This window comes from Cladophialophora carrionii (genome assembly GCF_000365165.1).
Source record: "Cladophialophora carrionii CBS 160.54 unplaced genomic scaffold supercont1.10, whole genome shotgun sequence".
In the NCBI taxonomy this organism is placed as follows: domain Eukaryota; kingdom Fungi; phylum Ascomycota; class Eurotiomycetes; order Chaetothyriales; family Herpotrichiellaceae; genus Cladophialophora; species Cladophialophora carrionii.
Window position 1 is genome coordinate 499,475 of NW_008481817.1, and position 16,194 is coordinate 515,668.

General features: G+C 53.4%; 7 protein-coding genes and 1 non-coding gene across 8 annotated transcripts; 5 read left to right on the top strand and 3 right to left on the bottom strand.

The window, feature by feature from the left end:
- Positions 1-529: 529 nt before the first annotated feature.
- G647_09659 (uncharacterized protein) lies at positions 530-1,634 on the top strand (the record flags this gene model as incomplete). Its single annotated transcript, XM_008725653.1, has 2 exons — positions 530-682; positions 831-1,634. The coding sequence occupies 2 exons, from the start codon at positions 530-532 to the stop codon at positions 1,632-1,634; spliced, it is 957 nt and encodes a 318-aa protein (XP_008723875.1).
- Positions 1,635-2,875: 1,241 nt separating this feature from the next.
- G647_09660 (uncharacterized protein) lies at positions 2,876-5,484 on the top strand (the record flags this gene model as incomplete). Its single annotated transcript, XM_008725654.1, has 3 exons — positions 2,876-3,092; positions 3,140-3,617; positions 3,669-5,484. 3 exons carry the CDS (start codon positions 2,876-2,878, stop codon positions 5,482-5,484), a joined length of 2,511 nt encoding a protein of 836 aa, XP_008723876.1.
- A 696-nt stretch (positions 5,485-6,180) lies between these two features.
- On the top strand, positions 6,181-7,551 carry G647_09661 (uncharacterized protein; the record flags this gene model as incomplete). Its single annotated transcript, XM_008725655.1, has 1 exon — positions 6,181-7,551. One exon carries the CDS (start codon positions 6,181-6,183, stop codon positions 7,549-7,551), a length of 1,371 nt encoding a protein of 456 aa, XP_008723877.1.
- Positions 7,552-7,702: 151 nt separating this feature from the next.
- On the bottom strand, positions 7,703-7,776 carry G647_09662. Its single transcript has one exon. It is a non-coding gene; the product is annotated as a tRNA-Met (tRNA).
- Positions 7,777-7,953: 177 nt separating this feature from the next.
- Positions 7,954-9,518, bottom strand: G647_09663 (uncharacterized protein; the record flags this gene model as incomplete). Its single annotated transcript, XM_008725656.1, has 4 exons — positions 7,954-8,747; positions 8,798-9,149; positions 9,198-9,350; positions 9,405-9,518. 4 exons carry the CDS (start codon positions 9,516-9,518, stop codon positions 7,954-7,956), a joined length of 1,413 nt encoding a protein of 470 aa, XP_008723878.1.
- Positions 9,519-9,880: 362 nt separating this feature from the next.
- On the top strand, positions 9,881-11,600 carry G647_09664 (uncharacterized protein; the record flags this gene model as incomplete). The annotated part of the gene is made up of 2 exons (XM_008725657.1): positions 9,881-10,029; positions 10,085-11,600. The coding sequence occupies 2 exons, from the start codon at positions 9,881-9,883 to the stop codon at positions 11,598-11,600; spliced, it is 1,665 nt and encodes a 554-aa protein (XP_008723879.1).
- Positions 11,601-11,895: 295 nt separating this feature from the next.
- Positions 11,896-13,419, bottom strand: G647_09665 (kynureninase; the record flags this gene model as incomplete). The annotated part of the gene is made up of 2 exons (XM_008725658.1): positions 11,896-12,365; positions 12,423-13,419. 2 exons carry the CDS (start codon positions 13,417-13,419, stop codon positions 11,896-11,898), a joined length of 1,467 nt encoding a protein of 488 aa, XP_008723880.1.
- A 691-nt stretch (positions 13,420-14,110) lies between these two features.
- On the top strand, positions 14,111-14,527 carry G647_09666 (uncharacterized protein; the record flags this gene model as incomplete). Its single annotated transcript, XM_008725659.1, has 1 exon — positions 14,111-14,527. One exon carries the CDS (start codon positions 14,111-14,113, stop codon positions 14,525-14,527), a length of 417 nt encoding a protein of 138 aa, XP_008723881.1.
- Between the last annotated feature and the right edge of the window lie 1,667 nt (positions 14,528-16,194).

Consider the following 16,194-nt stretch of genomic DNA (forward strand, 5'->3'; position numbering starts at 1 on the left):
CTAGGCGCAGACGAGGACTGGGCAATGCCCAGCCTCTCTACCTCTTGAAGACGCCCATGGCGTGTGTCTGGAGCGAGGAGACTAAGGTTGCAGGACGCCGCTACCATGGTGGATCCGCACCGATTAAGACGACCGGTCAAGTGTTGGGTGGTAGCGATGCCGCAGAGGGTGTGGGCTGCATGGTCTGGTGCCGTCACATCACCGAGTTTGCAGGCGCTACCGACCATGTGCACCAGATTTATGACCGTATGCTCGATACAATTGCACCTGTAGCGCAGCAAATGCTACTGTCGGAGTTGAAGTAAATCGAGCGCTACAAAAATTCTTTTCTAGAAACGAGAACATTGATAATTGCTGGTACGCGCGACGGACTTGACCGCGTTTAGGAAGCCGTGGTTTGGATCTTGTGGCTTCCCAAAAGTCGAATATCTAATTATATTTGCCAGTCGAATTGGCGAACTACATTGGGCATCTAGCTGCTACTATCACTTGACAACAGCTGAATCCGTCTTGACTGTTATTGCCAGCCATGGAAATCTACGGCATGCTGGGGGAAAAGCTGGGGACGATAGGCAAGGACAAGACGCACGACAGCGGCCAACCAGAAGAACAGAACGTTCCCCAGTGGAAGAAGGATTTCTTGCAGAAACCCTCAATATCGTCGAGGAACGGCATCGCTTGGGTAAGTGTCCGGTTTGCAGATGTGCGAAAATGACGCCTTCTTACCTCGAAACTAATACTGGCTCATCGGGCGATGCTCGACGGTGTGACGAGTACTGCGAGCCAGGCCAGCCTTGGTGTCCTTCCTCTGACTTTCACCTGCATGACAGGGCTACGGGACACCTTACGAAGATACAGATACCCTCGTCTTGACCTCGACAAAATCTGACTTTGTTGACATCAGATTCCCTCGCAAGCGAGAGTTGGGCAAGCCCATAGCGTCAGACCCATCGTTCTGGGCGTTCTCGGGGACTTCGAGCACAACTTTCCTGGGCGTCGATGGCATCGAAATGCGTTACTCAGCGCACTGCGTGTGGGAACATGAGATCGATTCGAAAGGGCCAGGCATTTCTGACGAGGGTGATATGTTCCTCCTCCCAAACGGGGACTGCATGGAGGTCGGCATGATGCAGAACCCCAAATCAGGCAAAGTCGAAATGTACAAGGAATATTGGACCAGTCCGGATGTTGCTGGGGAGCCCGAGCTCGAGCTCGTCCCATGCATCGTCGCAAAGATTATACAAATGCCGAACGACCATGAGGGACAGGCACCCTCGCTACGAAACGGGAACGGAGGAACCATCATTCGAATAGGCAACTATTGCCAAGGCATCGTGCGTCAGCAGTCGGGAGACCGCGAAGGTCAACCTGTCGGAGCAGATGCAGTTTTGGTTGAGAGATGGACTAGGGGTATCTTTGAAGCTGACCGCACCTCGAGCACTGCTGCAGGTGGTGAACAACCCCTAGCAGCGAGCACGGGCTGGATTCCGGATTGGCGTAACAACACTCCCTCTGATACTGGAGTCTCGGTGCCCTGTATGTGGGTTTGCGACGACAATAGGAAGCTCGGGGACCAGATTGTGGTCAAAGGAGCCACGTGGGAGGTTGTGGAAGCTGTGCTTGAAAGAAGATGAAAGCTAAGGTGCGTAAGATGGGAATCGCCGCGCAAGGACGATCCGATGTGCTGGGATGGCTGATGAAGCTTCGATGGAGTGCACCACCACGTGAAATCCGAATGCTGATATGCTTCTCAGCCGTCATGCAGGACGAATCCTTTGCCAAGTCCATGCACGTTCCCAGATGGCAGCGGTTCGACATCTACCGTAGCCAACCTGCGGACGAAAGTAGAAAACACTGCAGGTTGGTGGTCGGAGATCTCAACAAGTCATCATGCGCGAGTATTTCGAGATACCAACCACCCACAGGAGTACCATACCTTGGCCGTCACGTGGAAAGAACACCTCGATCAACAAACGCGGCGTTGAGCCGAACGTATTCAGGTACGATACTGTATGAGGAGGGCGGCTTCGGGTCCGTACCTACCTGACTGTGTAGGGTTCATCCCCGGATCGCAGTGGATTGCAGAGCAAAGCGTCTGATACGCGGAGACCGGCGAACACAGCGCAAAACACGCCAAGATGAGCTAAACGTCGTTAGCTAGACCGAGGAATAACCGCTCTACCAATCACTGTATAGCATGGCTTCAGCCTAAAACAACCGCACAAACTCCTCTCCAAACCCTGATTGCCCTCAGCACCGTCTCCCTCAACTGGGTTTGCCTCCAGGATCAGCCGACATTCCGCGAATAGCCCGTTGCTCGGAGTAAGATCTCTGACCTTGTGCATCATTGGCCTTGCATATTCCGGGTCAAAGTCCCCCGATGAGGAGATGCTCTGGTCTCGTGGCAAATAATCCTGTTCTCGGACCTTTCTCAGCGAGATTTCGGTAGACTGCTCACCACGGCGCCGCCCCCGCGACAACGCCTGAAGCAGCCGGCTGAGTATACCGAGTTGCCAGTGTACGAGGTACCTGGATCGACTCCGCCACCGTTGGCTAAGCTGTGGATCTGGCTGCATCACCCTGTTACTGGTGAGGCTGGGCTACTCGGACACACCCCATGCCATTCTCCTCCGTATCTATGTTCCTAATCACGTTTCTGCGAATCTCATCCACTTCACTTTTCTCCAGCACCCGAAGTTATCCCAGGTACATACTTCGTTTCACCATTCGTCAAGCAAAGATCTGTGCTTGTCATTTACTGCCAATGCTATACTTGCAATAAATACTGCCCTTTCCCTGCATCTCTGTCGAGTCTCTTCTCCGTAGCCTATCTCCTCTGTTATTGTTACTTCTCCCGCTCCTCATCGACATCACAATGGGCTCCTTACCTGTGCAGACGAGTTTCGATGTCGAAGACGTGCTCTCGCAATTGACTATAGCAGAGAAGGTTGCTCTGTTATCGGGTATCGATTTCTGGCATACTGCTCCTGTCCACCGACTCGGCGTCCCCTCGATACGATTATCGGACGGACCGAATGGCGTCCGTGGAACTCGCTTCTTCAACGGCGTCCCTGCAGCTTGTCTGCCTTGCGGTAGGTTGACCTACGTGGCATCGGAGAATGTGGCTGACCTACCCCAGGGACGGGACTTGCGGCAACATGGGACACCGAACTCGTAAAGAAAGGCGGAGCTTTGCAGGGAACAGAGGCTATCGCGAAAGGCGCTTCCGTCATTCTAGGCCCGACCACCAACATGCAGAGATCCCCGCTGGGTGGCCGCGGTTTCGAGAGTTTCAGTGAAGATCCCTATCTCGCTGGTGCTATGAGCGCTTCGACCATCAACGGGATCCAGTCGACCGGTGTCTCCGCCACCGTCAAGCACTTTGTGTGTAACGATCAAGAAGACCAGAGACAAGCTGTTGACAGCATATTAACGGAGCGAGCACTCCGCGAAATCTACTTGATGCCATTCCAGATTGCTCAGCGAGACTCCCGACCAGACTGCTATATGACGGCGTACAACAAAGTCAATGGTACGCATGCCAGCGAAAACCCGAGATTGCTCAAGGATGTACTTCGAGGGGAATGGGGGTTCGATGGATTGACAATGAGCGATTGGTAAGCAAGGACAAGAAATTCATGGACTGTTCGGATCACTGACAACAACAGGTTCGGTACATACTCGACGACGGAAGCTATCAAAGCAGGGCTCGACCTGGAAATGCCCGGGCCTTCCTACATCCGTGCACACTTGATCAATCAAGCCCTAGGTTGTGGCAAGCTTCTTGTACCCGATGTTGATGATAGAGTTCGAGAGGTTCTCAAGCTCGTCAAGAAGACCCAGGCCTTGGGCATCCCTGAAAATGCCCCGGAAACCACGATTGACTCCTCTGAAACCTCGGCCTTCCTCCGCACTCTTTCCGCCAACGGCCTGGTCTTGTTGAAGAACAACGACAATCTTTTGCCGCTCGACAAGAAGAAGACGACGGCCGTCATCGGTCCCAACGCGGCTTATGCATCCTATTGTGGAGGTGGCTCGGCTTCATTACTGCCGTACTACGCCATCAGCCCTCTCGATGGGATTAGAGAGCAAGTGCCAGAAGCGAAATATGCTCTCGGCGCGCCAGCCTGGAAAGCTCTGCCACTGATGACACGGTTGACCAAAACGAAGTCGGGTGATAATGGGTTGACCATGACAGTCTTCTTGGACCCGCCTTCGGTGACTAGTCGCAAAGCCGTTGACGAAGTCTTTGTGAACAAATCGGATATCCTCCTTGTCGACTACAAGCATCCTTTGATTAAGTCGTCTTTATACTGGCTCGAATTGAACGGCACCTTTACCCCGGAACAGACGACAGACTACGACTTTAGCATGTGCTGTGCCGGGACCGGCAAGATCTTTGTGAACGGAGAAGTTGTGGTCGACAATGAGACCCATCAACGTCCTGGGAACTCGTTCTTTGGTGCCGGCACCGCAGAGGAAATCGGAAGACTGAAACTGGAAGAGGGAAAGACGTACGACATCAAGGTCACCTTCGGTACCCTACCCACCATGACTTTCAGCAGCCCCGGCACCACTGGTTTCGGCGCTGGCGGGCTGCGGGTTGGACTTGAGCGGAAAGCGGAAATCGCGACGGAGATTGAACGAGCTGTCCAACTGGCAAAGGAGGTTGACCAAGTCGTTCTCTGCGCCGGGCTGAACGGCGAGTGGGAGTCAGAAGGCTATGACCGGGAGCACATGGACTTGCCACCTGGCAGCGACGAACTGATCAAGGCTGTCCTTGCCGCCAACCCCAACACAGCGATCGTTATCCAGTCCGGCACTCCTGTCACGATGCCCTGGCTTGAAGATGCCCCAGCCGTGGTTCAAGCATGGTACGGCGGTAATGAGACAGGCAACGCCATCGCGGACGTGGTCTTTGGCAACACCAACCCCAGCGGCAAACTGCCTCTGAGTTTTCCCGTCAGAAACGAAGACAACCCGGCCTTCTTGAACTACAAGTCGGAGCGGAACCGAGCGATATACGGCGAAGACGTTTACATTGGCTATCGATTCTACGAGAAGACGAACAGAGAAGTCGCGTTCCCCTTTGGCCACGGTCTAAGCTACACGCAGTTCGACACCACGGACCTCTCCGTCGCCGATGACGATGTTGATATCCTCGTCTCGGCTACAGTGTCAAATACGGGCAAGGTCGACGGAGCCCAAGTCGTGCAGGTCTACTTCTCGCAACACAAACCCAGCATTAATCGACCGAAGAAAGAGCTCAAGGGCTTCGCTAAGGTCTTCGTCAAGGCTGGCCAGAGCGAGAAGGTCGAGATTACTATCTCGAAGAAATATGCCACAAGCTTCTGGGACGAGGCCAGAGATGCTTGGGTCATGGAGAAGGATACCTTCGACGTGCTTGTCGGGGATTCAAGCGCAAACACGCCGTTGAAGGCGCAGGTGAAAGTCCTCCGATCGGAATGGTGGAGAGGGTTGTAGGGTGGCATCCACCCGTTTCGGGGCAGGACTATTCGATTAAAGGGATCAAGACTGGGTTGCTTTGGGGAGGGAAGTATGTCGACACCAACTTGCGAGCAAGTGGTCTTGCCATCGGGCGGTGGTTTGCTGTGTTTTTGCGTCGTGATAAATGAGCCCGGAATGATAGCAGGGAAGGTTCCTTACTTAGTACTCGACGGGACGTGACGTGTTCATGAGAAATGAGGATATGTATATAGTCGTGTCGGCCGAGCTACGTGTTAGACATTGTTCAGTCTGGATGCCATAAGGTCTTTCTAGAGATGGTTTATCCATCCTGCGTTTCTGGAGTCTCAAATGTATTCGGCCTTGTCCTGGTATGCCAAGCCCAAGTCTGCCACTGATGTTTTTCCCGGTGTACGCATGTATCATCCTTTATTCTTCGACCAAACTCACTCACTCTTCACGTTACGCGGAATAAATATACCTAGGTAGAATTTGGATTCACCACAGAGAGTGGCAAAGCCAGTACGGACGTCGTCGCGGATCGAAACGCCCAACGGGAGTGAGTATCGACGTAGGGTTTGACGACGTCAAATCCGCTCACGGAACCACATTAATTACAGCACCACCATGCAAAAGCGAAATTAACCATATGACATGGTTATATCATGATAGGATAAGGCATGGCATGAGATGACAAACCATGAGGCTTGCAACATGCCGACCGCCCATTCGAACACTCTCAGCGTCTATGCCCTCGGCTCCAACTCCTCGTGCCAACTAGGCGTCGGGCACGCAGAGGACGTGTCATCGGTTCCGCAACGATGTATTTTCGCGGTGGAGGCTGAGATCGATGACGAGACCGAGGCCGAAGCCGGGGTAGGGCTGGAGGTATCTGATGATCAAGAAGCGCGCCGCGGCGGCGGCGGCGGCGAATCTCCCTCACAAGCGACGCAGCGGCGTGGCCAGGATCTCGATCCCTCCGAAATAGGTGATATCAGAAAGATCGTCGCGGGCGGAAACCACACGGTCGTCCTGACGGATCGTGGTCGCGTGTTTATCGCTGGACGTGGTGCGGGCGGGTTGCGCGGCGTCGGGGGTGAGGCCGACGACGATATATTCAGGGAGGTGACGAAGGGGATTTTGGAGTTTTGTGCGCGTGAGGGTGACGGTGACGGCGAGTGTGACGGCGAGTGTGACGGCGAGGCCATCACAGACGTGGCCGCTTCTTGGGACGTTTCGTTCGCAGTGGTAGGTGGGCGAGTTGTTGTCTGCTGGGGTAATTTCGGTGGTTCTTGTAGTGTTTCCGCTACTGCTTCTTGCATCACTCCCGCGGCTACGACTTCTTCTACGACTTCTGCGACCGGGGCACAGCAGATGTGGACGGCGTTTGTCACAAACTACACGGATGTCAAGGACAAGGTCACCATTACAGCCATCGAGGCGGGCATGGCCCATGTGGTGGTTCTTCTCTCCAATGGTCAGGTATACGGCTGGGGCGCTTCCCGGAAAGGACAGCTCGGCGAGCAATATCAAAGGGAGAAAATCCTACGGGATGCGCGCAGGCTTGATGTCGGATCGGACGGGAGACGACTACTGCCTTTCGCGCCGGAGAGGGTCATCCTGGGAAGAGAATACACCGTGTTCCTACGACGAGGCGAAAAGCTAGTCATTTGGGGTTCAATGTCTGGGAACAGGGACGCGGAGTGGTTGTTCGGACAGGACGATATGGCTGTCTCGGGATGGAGCTCCGTCCATGTTTTGTCCCCGTCGGGAGGTTCTTCTTCTGCAGTGGTCAAGAGTATGGGCAAAAACAACCACGGGCAGTTTGCTCCAGCAAATCTGCCGGCTGTATGCACCATGGCGGCTGGGAGCGAACACTGCGTCGCTCTTACCGTGGAGGGACAGGTTATTGCATGGGGATGGGGAGAGCATGGTAATTGTGGAGAACAGGTCGATGGCAAGGGGAATGTGGTCGATCGGTGGAATGTGATTCCTCTGCCTCAACTTGACCAAGGTACCGTTGTGAGGGATGTCGCTGCTGGGTGCGCCACGACGTTCGTGATCTGTGGCGCAGATGAACGGTGAAGGGACCAAAGCTACGCCCCGATAGATGCTCCATTCCCTTTGGCTACATCGGTTGACATGCTGCAGCCGACCTCACCATGGCCACAAGTACGCCAAGGCACGCAAAACAACTCGAGCTATCCTGCTGGGAACGCAAAAAGCAGACGTTGTTGAGCCAGTGAAGGATTCGAACCTCCGCTCTTCAGGTCATGGGCCCGACGATTTCAACCGCTAATCCAACTGGCTCGGCTGATTTGAGACAAGTCTTTGAGTGTCGTCCCTTTATCCTTGAATCCCAGTCTGAGTGACAACGATATGACTCACACTGGGCGGCAGAGCCGAGAATATGGAACAACAAGTCAGGCAGACTGCCACGGTGAGTCATCGAGACAAACATTACCGCGACAGTTTTGGGCTGATATATTAGTCGAATATACCCTTGAATTGCGACAGCCTCTGTGTTGGGGCAATTTCTGCGGGAAACCTCGATCTGGTCGGACGACTCTCCCTGCCTGGTTGCTGCTGTTCTTGCTCCTGCACCGAGGCAAAAGAATGCATCTCTGAGTCTCGAATGAGCCGTGTCGAGCTGGGTGCGGACAGGGCGTTATCCGCAGTATTGTCCCATGTTACAATGTCTGGCTCTTGCTCAAAGTTGGGTTCATCCCATTGTTGGTCATCCTCATCAGCTGGGATAAAAAGACTATTTGGGTCGATGCTTGCGGAAGGGGGTGCCGCAGAGTTTAGTGAGTCGGACTTGGCAAGAGGCGGTTGCGCCATGCTCTCTCTATCACGCAGTGAGGTCCGTGGGGGAGGAGGCATGTCCCTCGCTACGCCCACTGCCGGTCGAGGGTTTGTCTGCATACTTCTTGAGGTTGCAGCAGGAGTCTCAGAGTTGCGTGATGCCGGGCGCATGGAGAGATCTCGTGCCGGTGTGGTCGTAGTTGATGCGTTTGAAGCATTGCTGGGGACATTTGCCAACCCTCTGGTCATCAGGGTAAATTCCGCTGCAAGGCCACCTTCTCCGTAACTGATCTGCATCGGTCGGTTGCCACGTGAGTATCTTGCCGTGACCGGAGTCCGCATAGTCTCTGCATGAGCTATGATCGATCGGAAGTCTTTGACCATCGTGCCAATATGAAGGCCTTCCTGGACGTTGAAATCGTTGAAATCCTTTCGCTCCACCGCAACAGAAGTGTGCATGGGTTGCTTGAGAATTTCTGCGCTTCAGTCAGTCCCCGGTCCCGACGGCTGCGGCAGTGTAACAGACCTCTGCCAGCTTGGATCTTCTCGGTATAGCTGGTAAAGGTCACCTTTCCATTCTGAAAGTACCAATCTAGTTGATCAGTCTTGGGCCCAAAGTATTCCACCACGTCTCTGAGAGTTCGTGAGGAGGCGGTCCAGTAGTTGGTCGACCCCAGCTTGTCAAATGCCGCATGCATAATCTCTCCAGGTTCGTAGAACAGTCGATATGTCTTGACGATGCCCTGACGGCAGTTTAGTCGAAAGACCAGTCGGCATTCTGCTTGGTCTGGATTGGCCTGCAACTCGCAGTCGCATGTTTCGAGCCCACCTTCTCTGTCTCGATCGCCCAGTCGGCGTTTGAAGATGGACAAGAGTGCCTACCACGATCAGACATTTGCTAAGGCGCGAGGTGAGAAGCCATGTACCCGATTCTGGATCTTGCATGACCATTGCTTCTGCGGAGCTGGGCCTGATGCAGGCCTCGGACCCGGTGAGAAGTGGTACTTTGTGAAGAAGGACGAGTCAAGTGTAAATGCCGCATGAGCAGTTTTGGAAATGTTCAGACTCGAGAACCGCAGCTTGTTCTATTAGTCGAGCAGAGCCACGGCATCGACAGCAGCACGACGACTTACGAATTGAGGTGTGGCCTCGAGTGAGACATCTTCATCGAATCTCGCCAGGCAGGTGAGGAAGTCGTGAAGATGCACCACTCCAGACGGAGCGACAGTGAACAGCAGAGTCGGCATTGAGGGTCATTTCGTCTCTGTGGAAGCGCTGTTGCACTTCGTCGACGCTGACACGGTGAATCGCGAGTCCGACGCGCAAATTCGCAGACGCGTTGACGTCATCGTGAACGTCGCCTGAAGACTCGCTGAGACTTGTGTGAAGATTCCAAAGATCAACAAATGCCATCGAACCATCATCGAGCACCACCGCATTTCCCATCTTCCAGTAGTCTGTGCGTCGAATCAGTTTGATATCTAGCTTCTCTTCTCTGCCTCTTGGCTGCTTTTCTTGCCTCTTGGCTATCCTTTCAATCCATGGTTACCTCTCTATTTTCAATCTCCATTAAGGCCTAACTCGTCCAGAGCAGACCAGAGAGTCGACCATGGCTTTCTATCAAGGCGAGACCCTGCCTGACGAAATTTTATCCTTGATATGCCAAGAGCTCGGAAATGACAGGGACTTCAGCTCGCTCTTCAAGTGTGCCCTCAGCTCAAAGTCATTTGCAGATCCAGCGCTCCGAACAATATATCAGTGAGTTTGCGCTTTTGGTAGATGGAAGTGGACCTTCAAATCTAACGCGTTCCAGATTACACCAATTCTCACCGGCATTTGAGCAAAGGGATGATCTGGATTTCAAACAGCGGCCTGGTGACTATGTTACGAAACATGCCGAACATGCACAGTTCTTCCGCAGATGGACGGTGCTGTGGCGCTCCATCACGTTATCTAGTCTTGACGACGACCTCACCTACAAACCCTACTGCCGTTACATCAAGACTCTGGACTTTCGAAACTTATCATTAATGCTTGAAGACATGAATTTTACTGGCGCTATTCGAACAGCCTTTTTCGCGGGTAGACTGCGTCCTTTTCATTTCCCCAAGATGGAATATAGGAGACAAGTCGTGGATATCGTTGCGACAGTCAACGCCATCGGAGAGGCAGTCACTGCCAAGACCACGCTGCTTGAAGAGATTGACGGTCATATCAGCCCAGGGTTCCTACCAAGATGGATCTCGCGTTCTCCTAGACTCGAGACCATGGTTCTCTGGAAGGGAGATGCACTGATCGATGGCGCGGGCCAAGCGATCGCTGAGAACTGTGAGAACTTTAGGAACCTTACCCTTCACGAGTGGATGTCCCCGGATGCAGACGAATTATTTGCGGCATTTCTCACTGAGCTCAAGCCAGATACAATCACTTATTTTGAGATGATCAGCTTCAACAATATTGGGAAGCTCTCATTCGAAGCACTCGGGCGGCACAGGAAGCTGCAGCAATTGGAACTGGGCAACCTGAACGAAGACGCAGTGCGGAACCTGAACGCGCTAAAGGGTTGCACTTCTATACATACACTCAAGCTGGACGACAATTTTGGCACCGTACGGCTTGAGGAGCTCAATAACGATGTGTTTCTCGAGGTGGTCGAGTGGCTCAGCTCGTGTACAGAGCTTCGGGATATTAGCCTGAAAAAGTTCTTCGACGGACCTGCGCTGCTCTCTCGCGTCCTGCATTCTCCAAAGGTCAAACTGACCAAGCTTTCCCTTGAGGGCTATACCGTCCGCAACGTCAATGCCCAGCTCTTCCACAGCGCACTCGCAGAGCAGAAATCACTCGAATCGGTGTGGCTCAAGGGAAACGGGGAGGATACTACGCCTGACGACCTTCAGATCATGGTTGAGGGCCTCTGCAATCTGACCAATCTGCGAGAGCTGGCTCTGAAGGATGTGTCCGACGAATTCACAGAAGAGCACATCATTGCTCTAGCACTCAGCCTCCCACTCCTTGAAGATTTCTGGACCAGTGGTGGCGAGGTCACGGCGGACATTCTCCCACCTCTCGCTCAGCTCAAGCATCTGAAGAACCTGACGCTATACGCCATGACCCAGTTCCACTCTGATCAGATCATGGAATTTTTAATGAGTCTGGATGCAGAAAACCAGAAAGGCTTCAATTTATTGCTGATGGCAGCCGATCCAGACTTTGATCTGACCGAGGAAACTCAGGATATGATTCGGGAGTATATCCGCGCCAACCTCGATGGCCGATTCGATTTCGTATTATGGCGGGAAGCCGAGCTGAGTGATAGCGAGGATGACTAGGAGTGTATCCCGGTTGAACGAATGCTCCTTGCGGATCGTCGACGCTACCAAACTGCCACTCGCGTCCATGCAAACCACGCGCGCGCCCAACGCGAGGCATTGCTTGAAGTGAGGTCGAGCAGACTATCGTTGGAGGAAAGGCAAAGCCTCTACCGTGAACTCATTTCAGAAATTGTAAGAAGTCCGTGCCGACTGGCCACCTTGTACAGCAGGCTTCGAGAGTAGTGGCAGGGCATCAATGGAGCCGCCACAACAATAGCTTTTCTCAACATGTCCCGACGGCGATCCTTGCGGCTCAAACGCTTTCCAATCCCGGTGGGACACTGGCCAAACTTTGCCCGGATGATGCTTCAGTGATTAGAGCGGCTTCGAGTACCTGGCAGAAATGAAATACATCGGCGAAGGAGTTGTACAACGGCGCCGGGGCAACTCGGAGGACATCGGGCTTCCTCTCGTCGACCACGACACCATTACTTTCGAGTTGCTCCAGCACATGATCAAGCAGACCGGGCGCTAGTCGAATGCTGAGTTGCGCCCCCCTTTCACTGGGGCTCCCGGGCGTGATGATATCGAATTTCCTCGGAGATCTCGCGGACATTGCAGCGAGGAGTTCTTCTAGATAAGCCGTCAGACGGAGGGACTTCGCTCGCAAGGCAGCCATGGAGGTTTGATTGAAGATTTGCAACGACGCAATTACGGCGGTGATATCGAGGGCGCTGGGATTGGATAGTTGGTAGCCCGCTGCGCCTGGCCTGGGCATAAATTCTGCCAAACATCAGTCTCTCAATGCTGTGTTCGTTCTCTGCATAGGGTGAGTCTTACTATTCGTCATTTGGAACCGGCTGCTCTTGTCGTCTCCCCACCACCCGCTCAGCCGGGGCCAAAATCTCTGCCCTGTCTCCTTGTCCATATCGACCTTGCCGTACTTTTCATTCACGAAGATACCGGCCATAGCCCCCGGTCCGGAGTTGAGGTACTTGTAACTGCACCAGCATGCGAAATCAACGTCCCAGTCATGGAGGTTCAAATCCACGTTCCCAACCGCGTGAGCCAGATCCCAGCCTATCAGAATGCCCTTTGCGTGGGCGTGCTTTGTGATGGTCGATATGTCGAAGTACTGGCCCGTGTAGAACTGAATGCCCGGGAGAAGAATTAGTGCAAGCTCGTGAGCGTGCTTGTCAATCGCCTCGAGAATCTGTTGCGTCGGCAAAATCGGACGATGTTCGTCAGAAGGCTCCAGCAAAATCATCGCCTCTGCTGGATCAAGACCATGGTGGACAATCTGCGACTCGACTGCGTAGTGGTCACTCGGGAAGGCCTTGCCCTCCAGCATGATCTTCCACCTTCCTTCACCTTTCTGGCTAGGTCGGTAGAAGCTCGACATAAGTAGATGCAAATTCCCTGTCAACGTACCCATGACGGCGACTTCATCTTGCTTCGCACCAACGATTGGCGCCATGAGCTTTGCGGCTTGGTCATCAACATGCAAAAAGGGCTGTAGTGGGGAGTCGGAGTGCTCAACAAAATGCCCTAACACACCCTTCGTCCGCCATTGCGTCAGAAAGGAAGTGACTAGACTTGCTGTCCGGGTAGGCTGAAGACCAAGAGAGTTGCCGCAGAGGTATGTACATGGCTTTGAGGGGGTCTCCTCTGGCGACTTCGATAGTGTCGAACGTCTCAAGTCTGAGAGGGTCGGAATGTGGAATTCTGAGCGGAAATGAGAGAGAGGGTCTGCGGCGTCGAGGGAGAGGGCATACGCTTCTGAGAAAGGGTGAAGGGTATCATCTGCTCTTCCCGGAGCGGCTATCCCCTCTGACATCGTCGTGAGAGTACCCCTGTGACTGCTGCCGGTGGGGATTTGAAGGCCTGTGCCCAGCCAGCCACCTTCCGTCGATCTGATTGTTCTGGCCCAGCAGATAGTAGCTCTGGTCAAACAGGTCGTAGACGAAAGGAAGGGGTCGTACGTCAAGCGGAATAAGCTGGTCTATGCCCACATCCACCTTCTAGTAAAATGAAATACGTCTACGACTCTTGGCAGCAGACAGAAAACGAACCTATCCGACCCATGGCATGGATAATTACTCGTCGATGCATGTAATTGTCAGCGTCCCATTCGACCGACGTTTTGCCGCCCACGTCCTGCGTCATTGGCATCTCTGCTCCTCTTCCTTCCTCGACGCCATCGGGATACAGGTCGCCTTCACTTATCTGATACAAACTACAGTCTACCCGCCGGCATAATGTCACAAGCTCCCTTCAAATTCGCCTTTGGTGCTGCACGGGTACTGCGAAGGTCCCGAGATCCAACGACGTATCTTTATCTATGTCGCGCATGCCGAGCCCGCCTTTCTACCAACACAATCCGGCGGTACAACTTGGGGCCATCGCACAGACAAATCCTAGACTCTCCATCAACGAGGGTAACCTCAAGGAGACCCTTCTCCAGCACATCTATCACGAGAGCAACGGTTGTGCTCCAGAATCCCCGCACCGATGACGAAGGCAACGATATGACCATCACAATCTCCGAACGAGCTGCGAAGCGCTTAAAACAGATCACATCAGCGCCACCCCAGAAGAATACATTAACGTCGAGTCCTGCGTCATCTCAGGAGGCGCATCTACGAGTCACCGTCACGAGCGGCGGATGTCATGGTTTCCAGTACCTCATGTCTCTCGAGGACGCATCCAAGATTGACAAAGAAGAGGACACAATATTTGAATACACTCCGTCGGAGGGGGAGTCAACCAGCTCCGGGGACAACTCGGGCAGAGCAGAGGTTGTTATGGACTCGGCATCACTAGAGTTGCTGAAAGGCAGCACTATTGATTTCACGCAGGCATTGATCGGGAGCCAATTCAAAGTGGTGGGGAATCCAAGAGCGACGAGTAGTTGTGGATGTGGAACGAGTTTCGACGTTGAATGACGAGATGCGGTTCCACAGAACGACTTGGATGTTCAATGAAAAGATGGGAGCAAATACTGACTTTGATGGGCATCGACCTGGCCCATTGCTGACACCACGCAATGGCTCCCATTTGTGGCCGTTTCCTCCGTTCTGCTGCTCGCGGTGGCCCTTCGGTTTCCAGCCATTGCTGGGTCTGGCATCTTTGGATGTGGACGTTGTACCACGCGGGCTCCCAAATCACCGCGGCTGGGTCAAGATTAAGGGCTGTGCTTTCTTAGCCAGAAACCTCGTCACTTCCTTAAGCCCTGTGCAGTCCTCCGTTCATCGTGCGCTGGATGGTGTTTTAGCGGAGAACTACTACCTCGGGTTCTGTCGAATTCATCTACTTCTCAATCAGTTTCTCTCTGCACACCAAAACACATCAAGCTGGCACAGCTATTCCGATTCTCTTGGGGTTGGGCTCGATTCTGTCAACTGCGTTCATTTTTTGCTAAGGTTCCTCGAGTTAGGCTGCACCTTCTCGGATATCGAGTTAGCCCAGCTACGCATCGTACATATCTACCGGCACGTGAGAGCTTACGGCGATATAAGGACTTCCACTCCTCGAGGTTCTTCATCGCCTGCGAGCCGCAGATCTGGCATAAATCCTCTGAAAGATGCGCCGGCGTGGTGCTGGCAAACTCAAGGCCCAGAAAGTGGCCAGTCTAGATGTCGCCTCTTCTGTGTTCTCGACGACGACGACTATATAAAAGGCGACCGAACTCGCTTGAACCTCAAAGCTGGCTGCATCGCCCTCCCCTACCCTCGACGAACTTCTCTTACCGAAATGAAATGGCTGGGTGTCAGACACGTTGAAGAAGCTTCAAACAGCTGCATCGTTGCCGGCTAGACTGAGGAGCGAGGGCACAGCTTCTGGGTGTGGAAACCAATGTTTTCTTCAAGCTCCGGCGCAAATATGGACTTCTACATACGCCTGAAAGCCTCGCAGACCAAGATTCTGAAGCATCTGTCTGCTCAATCGACACTGCACGGTTGACCTCGTAGTAGAGTGATCTTTCCGAACAATGCATCCGCGGCTGTTGCCTGTCAGGATCGAGTGCCTCCCGTGCCTGTTATGTTTCGCTGCTTGGCCGGCTCGGCGCTATTCCTGCTTTCCAAAGCAAAGAAGCGCGACACTCGCGGTGCTAGATCGCCTTACGAAGGGTGTCGATGTTCGAAAGGCTGTTGGCCAAGACCCAATAGAGTGACTGGACAAACTATGTAGCAATAGGTATGGGAACTTGCACAGTTAGAGGCCCACAGCAACGTAAATAAAGCGTGAAGTCATCCACTACGTGGGATTGCAAGATCCCAAGAAGATTCTCTCATTATTGTAGCTCTGTTGAAGTATCTTGGCCGATGTCTTGACATTTAGGGGTACCCGGAGTGCCTGAGCTTGATACCGTTAGGCGTGCCTGGCGTGTCCTGCGTCGCCCGCTAAAGTTTCCTGCTGCCAAGGCTGCTTGAGCGTGAAGATTGATCTCCGCATGACTGAACGGCGGAGCTGGTGACACCTCCCCTCATCCCAAGAAATCCAAGTGAACATGAGCTCAACTTGATGGGCGTTTTCTTTGACCAACTCTTTACAGAACTCTTTAATCCAGAACCACCTCGGACAGCCCTCAGGAGCCGGCGTGAGGACCATG